Source organism: Hetaerina americana, unplaced genomic scaffold (assembly GCF_022747635.1).
Source record: "Hetaerina americana unplaced genomic scaffold, ioHetAmer1.1.p SCAF_5, whole genome shotgun sequence".
Lineage (NCBI taxonomy): Eukaryota > Metazoa > Arthropoda > Insecta > Odonata > Calopterygidae > Hetaerina > Hetaerina americana.
In genome coordinates, this window is record NW_027287095.1 from 51,516,276 (window position 1) to 51,534,472 (window position 18,197).

The window sequence follows — 18,197 nt, forward strand, 5'->3', positions numbered from 1 at the left end:
TTTATTGATGAATAATTTTGCAAGACTCACATATTACTTATTTCTTCCAGGGGGTTTTATATTATAAATTGGGGCTCACAGAGAAATGAAGCCCAAGTTACACTTTATCATTCCTCCATCACTAAAAGGCAAACTGGTTCAATCCTCTATCAGTAAAAGGCAAACTGGTTCAATCTTGGATTTTGTTTTCAATGGAAATGCTTAATTATTAACTTCTTCTGGCAAAGTACAAACTTATCTCCTAAAGTGAATTTCATTAAAATATTAACACCATATGTGTGAAATTGAAGTGATTCAATAAAGATCAATTTATGTCAATGCATTTGAATGTAAGATAATCAGCTTGTACAAAAGAGCTAAAATACCTTAAATCAGACATCAGATGATGATGAGTCCTTTTCAGGAACAGATTATTTTTTAATTCACTGCTGAATGAAACAGTATTCATAGGACTGCAAAATAAATTGACTGCTCTCATCAATTAAAAAAATTGTAACCATCACAAACAGGATACGGCACACTTCATCTTTTACAACTTCCCAAATACAAATTAATGATTCGATCCTGGCACTTTTTACAATTTATTCAATTTTGACTCCAATCATGTATCACCTATTCATAAGTACATATCACTGAAGCATGTTCCTAGATGCACACCAGCACACTCACTCTGGAGCCCAGAGCTTAAATGTCCTATCATAGGAACATGTAGCGATGAACTGAGAGTCAGAACTGACATCCACAGCCATAACCCTCCCATCATGTCCAGGCAAAGTTCGAAGGGGTTGCCATGTTTTGTGAGACCATACCTGATAATTCAAAACATGAAACATTAAAAGCATGATTAAGGGAACATTCTACTGCCATTCAAGTCAATCTGGGTTCAAACTCAAAGGAATTGCAAGCTCTACAATATTAAATTGAAATCATTACTGCAGTCTCTCTCAAGTTATAATGGCAATAAACTATCACTGTTTAAAATAAGATAAGCATCAACACACAGATAATAAGATGAAATCACTACATGTAATTTAAGGAAACTATTATTTTGATGTTTTAGTAGAAGTATATTATAAAATTATTCATACTTCGATTCATACCTTTAAGATAATATGGGAAAAAAATTACCTTAGCTGTACAATCATATGATGCAGTGACAAGGAAGTGGCCCCCAGTACGCTGAAACTTGACATCTGAGAGTAAATTTTGATGGGCTGGTATTGTATACAGACATGTCCTTCGGCGAAGATCCCATATCTTACATGTGTTATCCTCACTAGCAGTGGCAATGTGATATCCATCTGGTGAAAAGTCGATGCCATAAATAGCTTTAATATGCCCTTCCATGAACATAATACAGCGTCCAGTTCTTAGATCCCAAACACGTCCAAAGGCATCTGTACCACTGCAATGAACATAGAGCTTGATCAAAATTTGCCTATTATATTATTGTATTTGCCTACTATAGGCATTAACTAAGTAGACACAAATGTATCAAAGAACAAAAACTTTTTCATTTGCTATAAAAAAAATCACCGATAAAATTATTAGTTTCTATACATACTACCTTGATCGAAAATTTCCCGGAATAACCACCGTGTGGCGCTCCCATCGTTCCGATTTGAGTTCTGTTTTTTTTTGTTAAATTGGTACATCTGTTGTTGATATTCCCTTTAAATCTTAGTGTCATAACTTGACATTTGCAAAAGTTACGGTCGGTTTTCGGTATGTCCATCAGTGCTTCCTGCGATTTTTCCATTACTTCCTCTCGGCTGCTAAAACGCGTTCCCCGTAATGGTTTTTTAACTCGATTGAACAGAAAGAAGTCACAGGGAGCCAAATCAGGTGAATTCAGTGGCTGTTGGATGGTATTTGTTGCATTTTTCGTCAAAAAATTACGAATAATGATAGCACTGTGCGACGGTGCGTTATCATGGTGCAAAATCCACGAGTTTTCTGCCCACATTTCTGGTCTCTTTCGGCGAATTGCTTCACGCAAACGTCTCATAACGCCCAAATAATACTCTTTGTTTACTGTCTGGCCTTCTGGCAAAAATTCATGATGCACTACACCGTTGTAATCCATGAAAACCGTCAGCATTGCCTTCTTTTTTGACTGAAAACGACGTGGTTTTTTTTGGTCTCGGCTCATTTGGTGAACGCCATTCACTTGCCTGATGTCTGGATTGCGTGTCGTACTCATAAACCCACGTCTCGTCTCCAGTAATGATCCTTTTGATGAATGTGGGATCGGATTCAGCCTCGCAAATCATGTCTTTTGCGACGTCAACACGGTCTCTTTTTTGCATGAAATTGAGGTCTTTTGCTGCTACACGACGGAAACCCAAATCATTAACCACAATGTCTTGGGCGGATCCATAGGCAATGTTCAAGTCCTCCGCTATTTCTCTGATGGTTAATTTGCGGTTATTGACCAACATTTCTTTTACTTTATCAATTTTTTCACCGACTTTCGATGTCGATGGTCTGCCACTGCGTTCATCATCTTCGATTGACTCACGACCACTTCTGAACCGCTCGTGCCACTGGTAAACAACCGTTTTTTTTAGAGAATCGTTGCCGAAACACTTTTCCAACATTTCCAACGTCCGTGCGCCACTAAATCCATTTTTTACGCAAAATTTAATACAAGTTCGTTGTTGCAAATTTAAATCCATTTCTGCAATTGTAAAAAATCGCCAACACACACAGAGATAGATGTACTCTTGGCTACGTAACTTTTGCAAATGTCAAGTTATGACACTAAGATTTAAAGGGAATATCAACAACAGATGTACCAATTTAACAAAAAAACAGAACTCAAATCGGAACGATGGGAGCGCCACATGGTGGTTATTCCGGGAACTTTTTGTTCAAGGTAGTATATCAATCTAGACATCTGTCTGAAATATTTAATCTGGAACAAATCTACCACACAAGTAAAGGAGCACGCCGCTCTAGAAATATTGATGTAGCTCATTTGTTTACTGACAATTTGATTGCAATAGCCATTTAGCCAACAAACTGCATAATGAGGACTGGACATAAATATTTAATGCATACTCATTTTCATAATTGAGAGCAAAAATTGATTTCTTACGAGACATTTTTAAGATTCTGATGGCCATTTCACCAAGAGTAGTAAATGCAAATTGCTTTGACACTTGATTTTTCACTTAGATATTTAGTAATTAGCTTAACGTAACCCAATACTACAACATTGATAATAATCCTTTCATAGTTTTGTACTGGCCATAATTAGCAATCTGAGGCAGTTTCATATGATTTTTTTATTGTAACTTTAACAACAGAATGTCTATGCTGAACTATTGAATATGTAGGAGAGGATCATAGCTGAAGGGAAAGGAGGCTTAGGGATAGCAAATGTGATTCAATCTGGACTTCAATTATCACAATATAGAATACTACCTATGGAGACATCTGCTTAATTCAAGGGTTAAAAAATATAAAATAGGTATTTTATAATGCATGTGTTGGAACAAAACGAAATATCTACCATTAATAGAATAAAGCAAATGCCACTATTTTGAATGCCATATACTTTTACCTTACGACATTTATCATTTATGCCCTCCAGAATTTCAAATTCAGAGTATTATAAAAAAATAGATAGTAACATCAATGAGGATGTAATGGCATAAGTAATAGACATGGAAATAAAATCTATCAGTTGGTTATCACGTTAACTATTTTTATTTAATAATCAATCCATTCTCCTTCATTCTGAAAGGCTACTTCTTGCCTCTCCAGCACACTCCAGACAACTTTTCACATATTCTCACTCTATGTGACAGCCTCAGTGAGCACTTAACTGCCTCAAAACCTTTCATTGGTCCTAATATACTCCCCAAGTAAAATACTGTCGGCATCTATGATTAAAAAAAAACCCATTCACAATTTCCATAAAAATATGGACCTAGAGGGCTGAACAAAAGGTTTATTCCTTCCAATGATATAGGCTAAAGCAGAGCCATTAAGGAACACAGTCTTTGACTGGATTAATTTTTTTAGGCCTACCATGGCTTCTAACCAACGCACAATCTTCTCAGATGATGATTGCCAAGAGCCATATTTTATTTAATTTATTTTAAAACAGTACTCACAAACAGCAGTACCTCCAATTTACAGTGAAAAATATAACAAACATAAAAGAGGACAAAAGACAAAAACAGCATAACAATAAACATCGAGAACTGAACATGGACCAGGAAAAAATTTAATTTGCTGAAAGGTAGGATAAAGCTTGGATGGTGAAATTGATGCCTGATAGATTAAAAGGATCGACAGTGTAAGTGAGCGAATATACAAGGGAGGAGAGGTGAAATAACGGTGAGTGCTTGGTGAGAGATATTCTAGGAATAGGCAGTTGGAGTAGAGAATGGGTGCGGGCGGATCGAGTTGGTATCCTGAAGTTGAAGAGAGAGAGAGCAGTTCAGAGCAATCAATAGTCCAGTTTAGGGTGTTGTGGAGGAGTTCTAAATCAGCTTTAAGTATGCAGTTTTGGGGACTAGAAATGGATAAAGAAGACAGAACAGCATTTGAGGACATATCGCGGAAATGTGGAACTCAATGTTTGACTATTTTGGCAAAGAAGTAACAGATGCAATTGAGGGACAATCAAATATGAAACTGGACAAGACTCACCCAGTGGTACAAACAGATCCATCGGTCTGGAATGATAGACAATGCACTGCTTTGGCATGTCCCTCTTGGTGTAGAACTTCCATTTTTTGCTCAAGGTCCCATAAACGCCATGATGCATCATGAACACAAGTGGCTAAGAATCGTCCGGATGGGTGAAAAGCCAGTCGGGACACTCGATGTGGGGCATGACCTTCTATATCAGCCAATGAATCCTCACTGTGGCAAATAATGCAGGAAACAAAATTAAAAAAAATATTATATGAACAGTAATTTAAAAAACAAAACCGGAGAGCATTCCATATTGCTTTATTCATAACTTCAGGATCTTAGGCATTTCTTGAGTAAGTTTGTGCAATCACAATTCCTGGAATCAACACTAATTCCTTACTAAATGATAGAAAATTTAAATAATCTTGCCATTATTCATGTTTTTTAAACACTATGGCTGAAAATATTCAATGCTTAAATAATTATTTAGATGCATTATTAATATGTAGAAGAAAAATATTGAATTTAATTAATATTCGCAACAATTTATTCACAATGCTTCACACATTGCTTCATAACACATTAGGGTATAAGTACCGTTCTCACCAGTCAGATTTCGTCCAGGCTAAAAGAATCTTAGAAAATATTGATTTGCAAATAGATGTATATTCTTTATCAAATCATTAATATCTTTTTTTAACTTAAAAAATAACTCTATCCATTAAGTAATGCTACAAATGCAAAGGATATTTCAAAAGCTCATACATACATTAATCTAAGGAATCGACAAATGCTCATAACAGATTTTTCCGACATCACTTAAGGAATTAGTTCCAAATGTTATTCAGAAAAGTTATGAAACACCTTATAACATGTGTGTTCAACAATAATTTAAAGAAGTTGTTCCATAAAATAAAGATAGGTAATATGAACGATTTATTACTCCAATGCAGAGGTAAAAGGTGACTTTTCCATTAAACTGTCCATAGTAAAAGGACACTGTTTCATGTTTAAATCAATGCAGAGCATCTCAAATATCTTAATTCATTGAAAGCACCAATATTGGGAAATAAGTAATTACTGGCTATGTCTAAGCTAGCATTCATCTGTGGTGAAGTCCTGACTGTGGTTCTTCTACTTTGCTCACTTTGAACTTCTAAAATGTGCGCTGCAATAGAAAATCCTATGAGTTGCGAAGTGCAATCTGTGAATACGTTTTTGCTGGAAAAAAACTAAAAGCCCATTGAAATTCATTGGCAACTTTGTGAAGAGTATGGAGATGGAATGAGTGAGGCAGAGGTGCATTCAGTTTAACAATGGCCACACCAATGTTCACGAGGACCTCAGGCATTGGTATAGCCTTGTGACTGACAGATGGCCAATTTTTGGACACCATGGACATTTGTCTCTTCAATTTTAAACTAACAACACCACTGATGCACAACGCTGCCACTTTTCAATTAGTTGGTCTACAGCACAAATTTTCCAATGAATATCAACAGATTTGATTAGTTTATTGCCACTAAAAACCTTATCACTAAATGGATTTTTCACTTGGCGGGATTTCCAATTGAATTGTTCATTTTGACAAGCTAATGTTAACTAACGACATGCAACACAGCCTTCCAAACAATGCAGCTCAAGGCGTACTGCCCAAGTGTATATGTCAATATAGCACACATTTGGCTCCACCCACCACTTTGCTTGCTACACACAAAAGGAGGTGACTTTCTGTAGAGCCCTGGTATATATAAATAATATTTGCGATTTACTGAACCTAGAAGGCACAGAAGAGATAAATTGAAGTGACCATTATTTACCAATTGTGAAATGTTTAACTGATTGATTCTCAACCCAAAAGGTTGTAGCATAAATATGCCATTCTAGGAGCTTTACCTATAAATTCAATTCAGACAATTTATAAATAGCAGTGGCCAGTAAGCTAAAAAAAGGATTCATGACTTTACAAGGAATTTCCACATCTAAATAGCTTATTTCCAAATTTTCCACCAGAAATGAAACAAAGAAATTTTTCAACAATTTCCAGGTGATTTTAATGATAGAAATGGGTGTTATTGCAATCCACAACATTCCACTCCATATGTTAGCATTTGTTTGATTTTTCAAGCTGAACAAGCACATAGCATAGTCATGGCCATAGGGATGGTAACTGAAGAGTCCATAAATACATAAGAAGAGGCTTTTGTTATCATTTTTTTGTGACAGAATATTTTACAAATATTAACTTGGTCAAGAGTTAACTTTTGTACACTGACCTTGAACCACAAACTCAAATTTTACCAGTTATGCTTATGACCATTATTATAATTACGAGCATCTCTGTATTTCTTAGCTTTGTCTAACAAGACATCCTGAGACCCCAGACTATATTCACTTGTTCTTAAATTCAACAAGAATTCTACCTCAATTCATTTCATCTCACATACCTATTCTTTCCCTCTCCCTACCTCACTAACTTAATGTTCTTCCCTCTGCCAGTCTTTAACATCCCATTGCCAATTAAAATGCCCTGAATCCATCTCTACTACCTGCTTTGGATTTCTCCCAACGATTCTCTCTCCTCGACCACCATTCCTAATACTTTTTTATATTCTTTTCCACCCATTTTACCTTTCCCATCTTTCTCCACACGCATATCTCAAAAGGTTACAATTTATACCTGATGTATGCCTTCATATCTGCATTTCTCTGAGCTTTACAAAACCATACTCCATATCTAAGTTTTCACTCATCTTTTCTTGACATCCTTGCTCAATGTCCCGGTCATTAAGTCCCTCCTCCGAGTGAAAACTATTTCCAATGCAATTCTTCCTCTCATATCTCTGCAACTTTGCTTACCTTAATTCAAAACACATCCAAGATAGGCAAACTGTTCTCATTTTTGTCCTACTATTGTATGTATAATTTAGCGTTTCTCTATTTAAAAACATAATTTTTTGTTTACACGAATACTCATCCCATACATATCACAGATTTTCTAAAGCACTCGGCATATGATTGCAACTTTATGGCTGATTTGTTAACTTGATGATGTGCAAATATCATTTTATGTATTTCTCACTGACTTCCACCCCATTCTCCAGTTGTTCTCATTTCTCCTCACCATTTCCTCCACATGTATATTTAAAAGCATGGGTGATAACGGACACCCCTATCTTGTTTTTTTTCCAAACACTGTCTATCCCATATCTCTGGGATAGGCAAACTGGCAGCAGCTGGGATAGGCTGCTGAAACCTGCCAAACCCACCTAAGCAGTCTGAGACTGCTTAGGTGGGTGTGGCAGCATGTGGTATTGAGAGCAGCAAGAGAGTCTGTACAGGTTACAAATAAGTTGCCTTTCCCTTCAATGCACTCCTTTATTCAGTAAACATTAATTCTACCCAATTTACCCAACTAAATACCTTCATGAAATCTATAATGCAAACAAATAATCCTGATAATTTATTAATTCCAAGAGGGATAAGAACCTGTCTTTTGCCCTTTCAGAGTAATGCACCAGAGGATGATCTGCCTATCAAGCATTTCATTTTTATATTTCCGTCAAAGAAAAATCTAAACTGTATTTTATTAATTGCCACAATTCCTTACATTTTGGAATTAACTCTGATCAATCTGAACATTGATACACTCGCCCACTGAACTAGAGTGGCTTTATCAGGACTCCACTGGATCAAAAACTATATCTTAAAGAGTAATAAGAAAAATAATGCACACCTATCAAGACTCCATAACTTCACAGAACCATCAGCAGCACAGGATGCAAGGGAACAAATGTTTTTCCTTCCACTGTCTACACTGGCTTGCGGGTGGAAAACAACAGCACCAACATTGCAGCGGTGGCCTCGGAAAACTCTGATTGGTGTGCAGCTGGGAACTTCCCAAAGGCGACAAAGGCCACTCCTTTAAGAGACAAAAATAATGACATTTCCATTAAAAAGCAATCCTGAAAGTTACTCCAAAAACCATACAACAAGGATTGGACATTCCTGAATTCATGAGGGGTGGAAAACAGATTGAAAAATATAGAGATGAAGGATGATTGAATGAAAAACGCAGAAGGATGTAACCAAGGAGTAAACACATATACAACAAATCAAAAGAACTATGGGAGATGCCACTACAATTACTGGGGAGAATACTTACTTTCACACGCTTGATTACTAAAAGGCATTTTCTGTAGTGCGATCATCATTACAAATAACTTTAACTGGAAATTCTTAATCAAAATCAACATAAAATCCTGCCTTCCTTGTAGTAGTATTGTAGACTCCTTCACTTGCTTCCAAACCCATGATATGTAGCGTAATGCATCCAGTATACAGTACCCTGTATTCAATTTCATTTCTCTATATTCCGGCCACAGTCATGCAGAGATTTGAATGCATGAACAATCATTCTTTGATAATGAGCCTTAAATAAGTGAATCATACCTATATCCAGTGGTAGGAGCTCTCTAGTACAATTTTCAGGAAAAAATTTTGACTAAACATTGTTCAAGTGAACAATAGGTGGATGGGCTGGACGCTGATCAATAAACAGCAGGAGTTTCCTGTTCGGAGACCATATTTTTGTATCCAGATCACGAAGCTGATTCTCAAATATTTCTGAGGTTATCCACACTTTGGAGTTTGCTGTGCGAGGGCAATGATTTTTCATAGATCGTACCTTGGAGTCTCTGATTTACCAACCACTAAAGGCGAAAGAATCTCACTCCATCTGCAATTATTTATTTTACATTATTCTGAAAACAGTACTTCGACCTTTACATCAGACTTTGAACACTGATGTAGTTGTTCCAATTTCCCTTTAAAGTGGTGCTCATACTGCCCTGCGTTTTTTTAATTCTGTATAAATTTGGGGTTTGAATTAATTGTAAAAATATGAAATTGTATGGGGTATGATAAAGATGTCGTAAATTGCTGGAAAAACATTCCAATAATGCTAATACAGGAGCTGACTGTATTTAGATTTCACCATATTGTAATTCAACAGAAATTTTCAAGAGAAGAATGCCGTTCCGTAGTGCACATCTCAATGGAGTCAAAATCGACATCACTATCTTCAGGTAATTCCCACATTATGCAAGTTCATACAATTTTGTAAATAATATGTTATTTAGATTTCCAGTTTTAAACTTAATTTGGTGAGATGATGCTTTTTACAGAAAAACTTTGGAGAAAGATCCTGTTTCATAATCAATGCCTCAATGTGAATGGAGAGATGGCAATGATGCAGAAGACTATGGTTTAGGAACAAGAAATTATCACATGAAGAATTCAATAGCGTTTTGCAAGAGACAGGGTTCAGTCATAACGGACATTTGATTTAAAAATCTGAATTGACATAGGCATTAGTGGAAAATGCCTATGGACTCATAAAATTACATCAGTTAGACTATCTTAGTTTAGGCACAGATTTTGGAATGGTGGATTATTCACATTGCCCTGGGAGCAGATTCAGAACATTTCATAGTAATAATGAAGTAATGTCAGATTCAAAAGGATAAAAAAGGAGAGATGGTTATGGAACTTGAATGTAGAAGCATCAACTTGAAAGACGAGGAAGTAGTAGGCTGCAGAGAAAATCATGAGAGAGGAAAGATAGCAGGGTACCATAGAAAAAGCATGAGATAATATCAAAAAAGGGATACCGAAACTCAAAAATAAAACTAAAAAGTAAATAAGACAAGGACATGAAAAGCATGGATTACAGATGAGATGCTTAGATTAGATGTTTTACGCTGATGGAAAAGCACTTTCTTCTTCTTCATTAATTTTGCAATTTCTGCCTTCAGTTTGTCAAGAAATAATGCATAATACTAAACCATTATTGTGTACCCTTTCTAAAGATATGGATGAATGCAATTCCGTGACTATCCCCAAAAAAAAAATCACTATCACACTCACAATCCAATCATCGTCTTTGGTTTTTTTCCGAGTAGGTTCTTTCCAGTTCACTGTTTTGATTGTTCTTTCTTCTCAGAGGTGTATTGGCGAATCCAATTTTCATCTATAGTTATGAATCAACACAACAAAACTGACTCACTTCCCTTACACCGCTCCAGCAGGGCTTTGGAAATGTTCAATCGAGTAGTTTTTTTGACCTAATAGAGCAAACATGTTATTCAACGCCTGGATAGCTTGCGTATGTCCAATTATTTAGTCTACATATGACAAATTAATTCTTTCTTTACGCCCATAACCTCTGCTCTCCCTCTAATCTTAATTTGATGGTCATCCAGGACCTTTTGGCCAACTTTTTTGACATTATTGGTGGTTGTCGAAGTTTTTGGCCATCCTGAATGCTCGCCATCAGCCAAGTTGGTATGGCCACATTCAAATACAGCAGCCCAAAATTTCATGGAACAAATTTAATGACAACTCGATACTCAATTTTTTTCTATTTTCACGTAAACCCTCACAATTACTCACTCAAATAACAACAATATCCCAAATGGCTGAAAGTTCGGTGACCACCTTTCAACACATTTGCAAACACATCGCCCAACTTTTGTTGAAGAATGCTGCCAACTTCATGTTGAGGTGAGAAACCCTTGACCCACCTCAACCTGGGCAGTCTGAGACATATACAGTTTGTGGGCAAGTCCCCTAACTCACCAATCTACCCCTATTTACATCAATACATATTTGATTCAACTCAATTTACTCTTAAAGATGACTTCTGAAAATCTACAAAACAAACAAATACCTCCTGATTGTATTCTCATGCATGTTTTATGGATTTTCATCACATATCTTGGCGTGAAGTGACAATAAAAATGATGAAAACCCAAAAACATGCAGACCTCAATAATAAACGCTGGGTGTATGAAACAATGTGATTCATTAGATATTGATGATGAGGCCCTCTCATAAAGTTATACTAGAGTCCATCAATCTCCCCCAAAAATTCCCCTGATGTTTTAAGGTTTCCACATACTCGGGGAAACTTGAGGAAAACTCTCATAAAACCCTTATATGTACCAGGACGCAGTAGCAAGCATGGTGGAATCTGGACTGAAGTTGCAATGAGATACTGGTCGGGTATCCCCAACTTGACTGGAATGAATGGAAAGAGCTTGAAGACGCTTCTGGAGCTCCTGCCTCCTTGCAGTTCTTGTAGCTTCCCCCATTTCTCGTTCTTCACGTGCCTCAGCCAGTCGAGCTTTGGCTCGAGGCAAGGAATATTCTGTTTGAGAACAAAGAAAAACAAAAATTAAATTACTTAAAGCACTTTTTGCACAAATGAAATGGGTGGTGAAAATCATGAAATAGACTAAAAAGCATCAAATGTACAAAATATTTTTTTGAAACTCAAGTAAATAAGAAGTATCCTCCCAAACAAACAAGTTTAATTTAATTACTTTTATAATTATAACAGTCATTTCAAGCACCTTACAATACAAAAAACATGATAGTAACCAAAACTACTTCGTCAGGTGAATGTTTAAAACAAAAAAAAAGAAATTTCGCTACTTCCCCTTTTCTTTGAACATTGTGACTTATGTGTATCTTTGGAATTGAAGAAAATAGAAATCAGATTATTTATAAAAACAGATCAAAATCTGGCATTAAACCTTTCAAGGGGCACACATACCAAAAGAACAAATGGTTAAGCCTTCAAGGAGCTAGGTTTCATCAGCTGGGTAGTAGGAAAATGAAATGAAAAAGTAGAAGAGACTGGTTATTTGGCTTTAGTAAGGCCATATGTAGAATGCATGGCAATAACCTGAGACCCATTGCAGAAAACATTGACTAAACAATTATAAATGGTTCACAGAACATCTACTAGGGTTATTAAAAATTGTTATGCACAGCACGTAAGTGTAAGCGTCATAGAAAGGTAGAGGACACTGGAATTTTCTTGTGACACAGAGGGAATGATTAATACACCAAATTATATTAGTAGATTCTAAAACTGGGATAACATAAGATAGGCATCACCACAGACAGATTAAAATACTTAACTTTCTTTAGTATTATTATTATTAAGTAATCTACTGGTTATGTAAGTTTCTGGATGGACACAACTACCAAATAAATATTTCGTTACTCCTAACAAAACACAATCCAGCAACCTACTCTACATCAACTCCTTATTCAACTCTGTGTATTTCCATCCTCCCTTCACCCCATCCAACATCCCTATCCTATTCCTGCCCTTTCCTTGTTTGCCTAACGTTCTACCCTCTATTACAGTCTTCAACATCCCACTACAAATCAATATGCCCATCATCCACTTTTCCTGCCTCCATAGGATTTCTCCCTACAAACCCCTCTCTTCGCCCACCATACCAAGTACTTCCTCATTTGTTTTCTTCTCTGTCCATTTCACCTTCTCCATTCTTCTCCACACCCACATTTCAAAAGCCTCCTGTCTACGTCTATCCTCGTGCTTCAATGACCACGTTTCCGCCCCGTACATAACTACGCTCCATATCAAAGTTTTTACGAGTCTTTTCTTAACATCCTTACTCAACGTCCCTGTCATCAACTCCCTCCTCCTTGTGAAAGCCACTTTGCCTAGCGCAATTCTTCTCCTTACGTCTTACTACTTTGACCCTGTTCGTCCAAAACACTATCGAGACACGTAAACTGTTCTACCTGCACTAGTTTTTGCCCTCCTATTTTAATGTTAAGCTTAGCCTTTTTCTTTCTAGAAAACCGCATAACCTTTGCTTTATTAATATTCTCATCCCATACCTGTCGCACTGAATTTCCAATTAACTAAGCAATGCTCGCAACCCCTTGGCAGACTAACAAACTAAAGCTTGGTCATCAGCAAACCTAACTGACTTTATGAATTTCCCTTCGACTTTCATTCCTACCTCCAGTTCTTCCCATGCCTCTTTAATCATTTCCTCCACATACACGTTGAACACCATCCCCTTCCTAAACCCAAACTGATCAACCCCTAAGCAATCATTTGCCTTGCTCTCCATCCTTTTAGTGATGACCCTGAGAACCACTTAAGCTGCATGGAAAATTAAACTTATTGTTCTGTAGTCCTCACATGATGTAGCATTTATCTTTTTTGGAATAAGAACTAACACTGATCTCACAAAGTCTTCCGGCCAGATTCCTACCTCATAGATTCTACATATCAGTCCATATAATCTCTTCCTCTCACATTTTCTTACACCTTTTAGTAGTTTCGTGCAGGAATGTTGTCTACCTCCACCACCTTATTTGATTTCATCTGCCTTAATACCCTTTTATCTCACCGTGAAGTATACCTGGACCTAAGTTATCTTCCTCTCCGTGATATACTCTTTCTATGTCTAACCTTGTTGGCCTAAGTTCTTTACGGGGATCGCGATGATTCACTGGCTATCGTACTGGCTTCCCACTGAGAGGGCCCAGGTTCAAATCCCAGCAGTGTTGAATATGTTAAAAATTTGAAAAACGGAAAATTGCTGCAACTATGACGTCTTTCTAGCGACTAAATTCTTAAGTCGGACAAGGATCTGTGTGGTCGACCAGTGCAAGGCGAAGGAGAGTACCTGCCAATCCACTGGCATCGGATCCGAAGCCCAGGGGATTGGGATTAGTGCGGTGGCTATCGTACTGGCTTTCCACCCGGCGGTGGAATACTGCCTTTCAAATCCCGGCGGTGTTGAATATTTTTCAGAGGTATCTCAATCCCTATTTGAGGTGCTTTGTGGAAGGCACTTTGAGTGAGTACGCCGTCCGTCGGATGGGACGTTAAGCTGCGGGTCCCTTGGCACCTTTTGTTGAGAGTAGGCTAATGCCGATGTTAGGTTTCTCTCCACCCTTCACCCTTTCCTGTCAATCCCCTATGGTGCAAATGATCTCAGGTGTTGGTTGCCTCCCCTAAATACTACTAAGTTCTTTACTATACAGTTCTTCAATATATCCCTTCCATCTCTCTTGGATCTTTTCTGCATCAACTATTATCTTACCCGACTTATCTCTAACTGTTAGCACAGATCTTCCCTTCTTACTTCCCGATAGTGATTTAACCTTGCTGTATAGCGCACCAAATTCACCCTTCTTCTGCAAACTTTCCATATTCTTACACTGCATCTTCCAACATTCTTCTTTTGTTGCCCCTCTCATTTATTATTTAACTCTTCGTATTTCTTTTTGCCTAACTCTGTGCTCACATTCTTCCATTTTCTTCATTGATGTACACTTGTCTTCATCTCATCCATGTTCCATAGTTTCCTTGTAATTTTCCCATTCAGAATTCCTATAGTTTCTTTTGCGGCTGTTGATATCCCTTTCTTTATACATTCCCATTTTCCCCAATAGCACTCAGCTCTTCACCTTATTCCATGAATTTCTTCACAGTCTGCTGATACTACTTCCCAGTCAATCCATTTAATACTTCTACATTCTATTTTCTAACTTACTGCCCCTGCCTTATCTTTTTGAAATGGACCCTACACTTCTTAACAACCAAATTGTGGTCGGAGTCCACATCCGCTTCAGCGAAGCTGTGCGAATGGATCACAATTCCTACACCTGTGCCTAACTAGAATATAATCTGATACCTTTTTGAGTCACCTGGCATTTTCCCCATATACCTATGCCTTTTGCAGTGTTTAAACCAAGCGTAGGTGATGACTAACCCCTGTCTCCTTCTGACTTCAATTGCTTTCTCCTCGCAATCATTGCTCGTGCCTAAACCGTAGTCTCCCTCCTCATCACCATCTCTTCCTTCGCCTACCATCGCATTCCAATCCCCCATCACTATCAAATGTTTTCCTGCAGGAACACACGTGATTATGTCCTCTAATTGATCTTACATCCTATTGGCTTCTTCCTCGTTATGATTGCTCAGTGGCATGTATACCTGAAGAATGATTAAGTTCATCGGTTCTGCTTTTATCTCTTCTAGTTATATTCTATCCGTAGCTGGTTCTATGTTTACTCTGATTCTTCCTACCCCTTTATTCAATATTATGGCAACCTCTTGTTGGCTCTGGAACCTGCCACTGAATGTTATTCTGACAACCACTCCAGTAATCCCCCCTATACTTCCATCTCATCTTGCATAAACCTAAAATATCTATCCTTCCTCTTTTCATCTCTTGCTTAGTATTTAATTTTCCCATCCTCAACATTGTCCTAACATTTCAAATTTATAATTAACTAATTTGGTCTTCTTCTTCTGCATCTTCTGTCCTCCTGCTGTCAGTTTTCCCTCACAAGGGTTTCGTATGAAGACGACCGCAGAACCCTTGCCTCCCCCCACTGCCGGACACAACACATGGCCGCTTGGGCCAATCTCCGTAGTGGCCAGGACTCATATTTTCAATAGTGTGTATCATTATATTCTTGGGAATGATAACTGAGATGGTTTCCTGCTGCCTTCCTAAATAGTGTTTTTAGCATGACACCATAACTCAATGGCTGCCACACTGGGGTCAGACGCCTTTGCAGCCACCTCACTGAGGAACAGATGCTGTGTCGTCTAACTTTCGTCTGGCTCCTAACCTTCGACCTATCTGGCATGGGTGACCCTCCCAGGAGCAATTATCATTACTCCCACCAGCATACCTCTAGGGGTCATCAGAACGTACAAGCCCTTCCACCATGTCAAGGTTGAAGTCCATGGGAGGCTTTTGTATGATAGGTGATCATAAAAAAATCAAACTCGAGAGCCCAAAAAAATAATTATTAAATACTAAAATTCAACAATTAGTCAAACACAAGAATTATTGTATTATGTATGGAGGCATGTGAATGCAAAAGTGATTTTTCACATGAGTAAACAGATACTCAAGGTAAAAATGTATGCACAAAATTGTAATTCAGCATACATGGCTGGTGCCTTAGCAACATCCACATGTGTGCTTATCATTATCTAAACATTTTTAAATAATTTACATACACATTGTAACTAAAAGTATGGGACAACTTGTTAAGTGTTAAATTGCTCCATGTCACATATCCTAGAGATGGCTGGTAAAATACCATAAGAATGCACACACATATAATAAAAATTATACTTAAGATGGAACTCAACAGAAATAATAATTTAATATTGCCAGACAACATTCGCAGAAAGAAAATTATCGAGATAAAATAAAATTAAAAAATAAATGTAAAATTATTTCACCCTTCAATTCAGACTGTCTGAGCGCATCTTTGTGTGAATGCAAAACTTTTCAATCATTTTATTGAAGAGTAAATTAAGAGCATAATGGGTGGGGAAAAATTGAATAATGCTGGCACAAGCCATAACAGAGTAGATGAATGAATATTTAAATGGCTTTAAAAAATATTATTTATTTAAATATTGGGATTATTCATTATACGTCTTTGCTCAATCACCAAGGCTACTACTTCACCATTTTATTGCCCTTCTGCAATATTCGTTCATTTTTAACATGGCATTGTAAAAAATCTTGCAAAGAATGTGTGAATACCTGCAATCCACATTCTAGATATGCGAAGGGATGGGGGTCCTTCATGATACCATGTTGTTTCCTGATCCTTCTCTAATTGGATTCTTTCCTCCTCTTCTTCCTGCTTCTTTTTAATGGCATCCTCTCCTAACCTGAATTTTATTTAAGAAAACATCGTGCCTGTATCAACTTCTCATTCACTGTAAAACAATGATCAAAAATAGAAATAAAATTGTTTCATTTTACACTAATTTAGCACCTATCCTATTTCATGAATATTATACTATACCTTGCAAGGAGGTCTCTAAGCCTACTTCTTCGGTCAGCAGGGCCTTCCCCAAAAAGGCATATTGGCTCTCCCAACTGCCGCAGATTTCTCTTAACTTCCTCATCATCTGTGGAAACATTGATTTGACGGGCTCTTTTTCTCCGTTCAAATTCTTCAAGAAGGGCTTGCCTATCGCGAGACATTTCATCTTCCAAGTCCATATATTCTGTAGCAGAACAAAACGCGAAATATCAAAGTAACATTAATCTATTAATGCTATTCACAGGTAATTCTGAACATAAATAATACAAAACCCCAAGATCACACACACAAATGCCGATTAACTTGGATTACTACATTATGTACATGATTCAATAAAAATAATTCTCATTGCACATTAGATAAGCTACTACAACTGTTAAGAACATTTGAAAGCTTCCTATAGAATTTAGGAATGTGAAATCAATTTTTTTAATAATCTAGTATTTTGGTTTAGTTAAAAACAGCTTAAGTCCAGAATAATAAATAAAGCCTAAGCTAAATTGAGTACCATCGGATATGTTGATATTTCCTGCCTCCAAAGGCATTGTAGCTGCTTCACTTGTAGCTCCATTTCCATCTGTTTCAGAGTTGAGTTTGGCCAGAGCCGCAAGTCGTATTTGTTCTTGTTCCTCCAAAGACCCATAATGAATAGTTTTACTTTTCTTTAATGCGATGAAGTCCTCATCGTCAGACATCTCTATCGGCGTTTCTTGGTTATTACCGTAAATTTAATGCTTGGTAAGTAAACTTTCGCAGAAATTAAAGTTCTATTGTATTTTCTTTGTCAGTCTTCACCGCGAAAACAGTTGAAGGAACAAGCCACACTTATCGCAGTG

The 18,197-nt window shown here is 37.2% G+C and overlaps 1 protein-coding gene across 1 annotated transcript; it reads right to left on the bottom strand.

Moving 5' to 3' along the window:
- Nucleotides 1–31: 31 nt before the first annotated feature.
- U4-U6-60K (U4-U6 small nuclear riboprotein factor 60K) lies at nucleotides 32–18,146 on the bottom strand. Its single transcript, XM_071592032.1, has 8 exons — nucleotides 17,870–18,146; nucleotides 17,341–17,545; nucleotides 17,073–17,203; nucleotides 11,659–11,863; nucleotides 8,390–8,575; nucleotides 4,666–4,881; nucleotides 1,129–1,405; nucleotides 32–809 (listed from the first exon to the last, which is right to left on the bottom strand). Exons 1-8 carry the CDS (start codon nucleotides 18,054–18,056, stop codon nucleotides 666–668), a joined length of 1,551 nt encoding a protein of 516 aa, XP_071448133.1. The 5' UTR covers nucleotides 18,057–18,146; the 3' UTR covers nucleotides 32–665.
- Nucleotides 18,147–18,197: the final 51 nt, after the last annotated feature.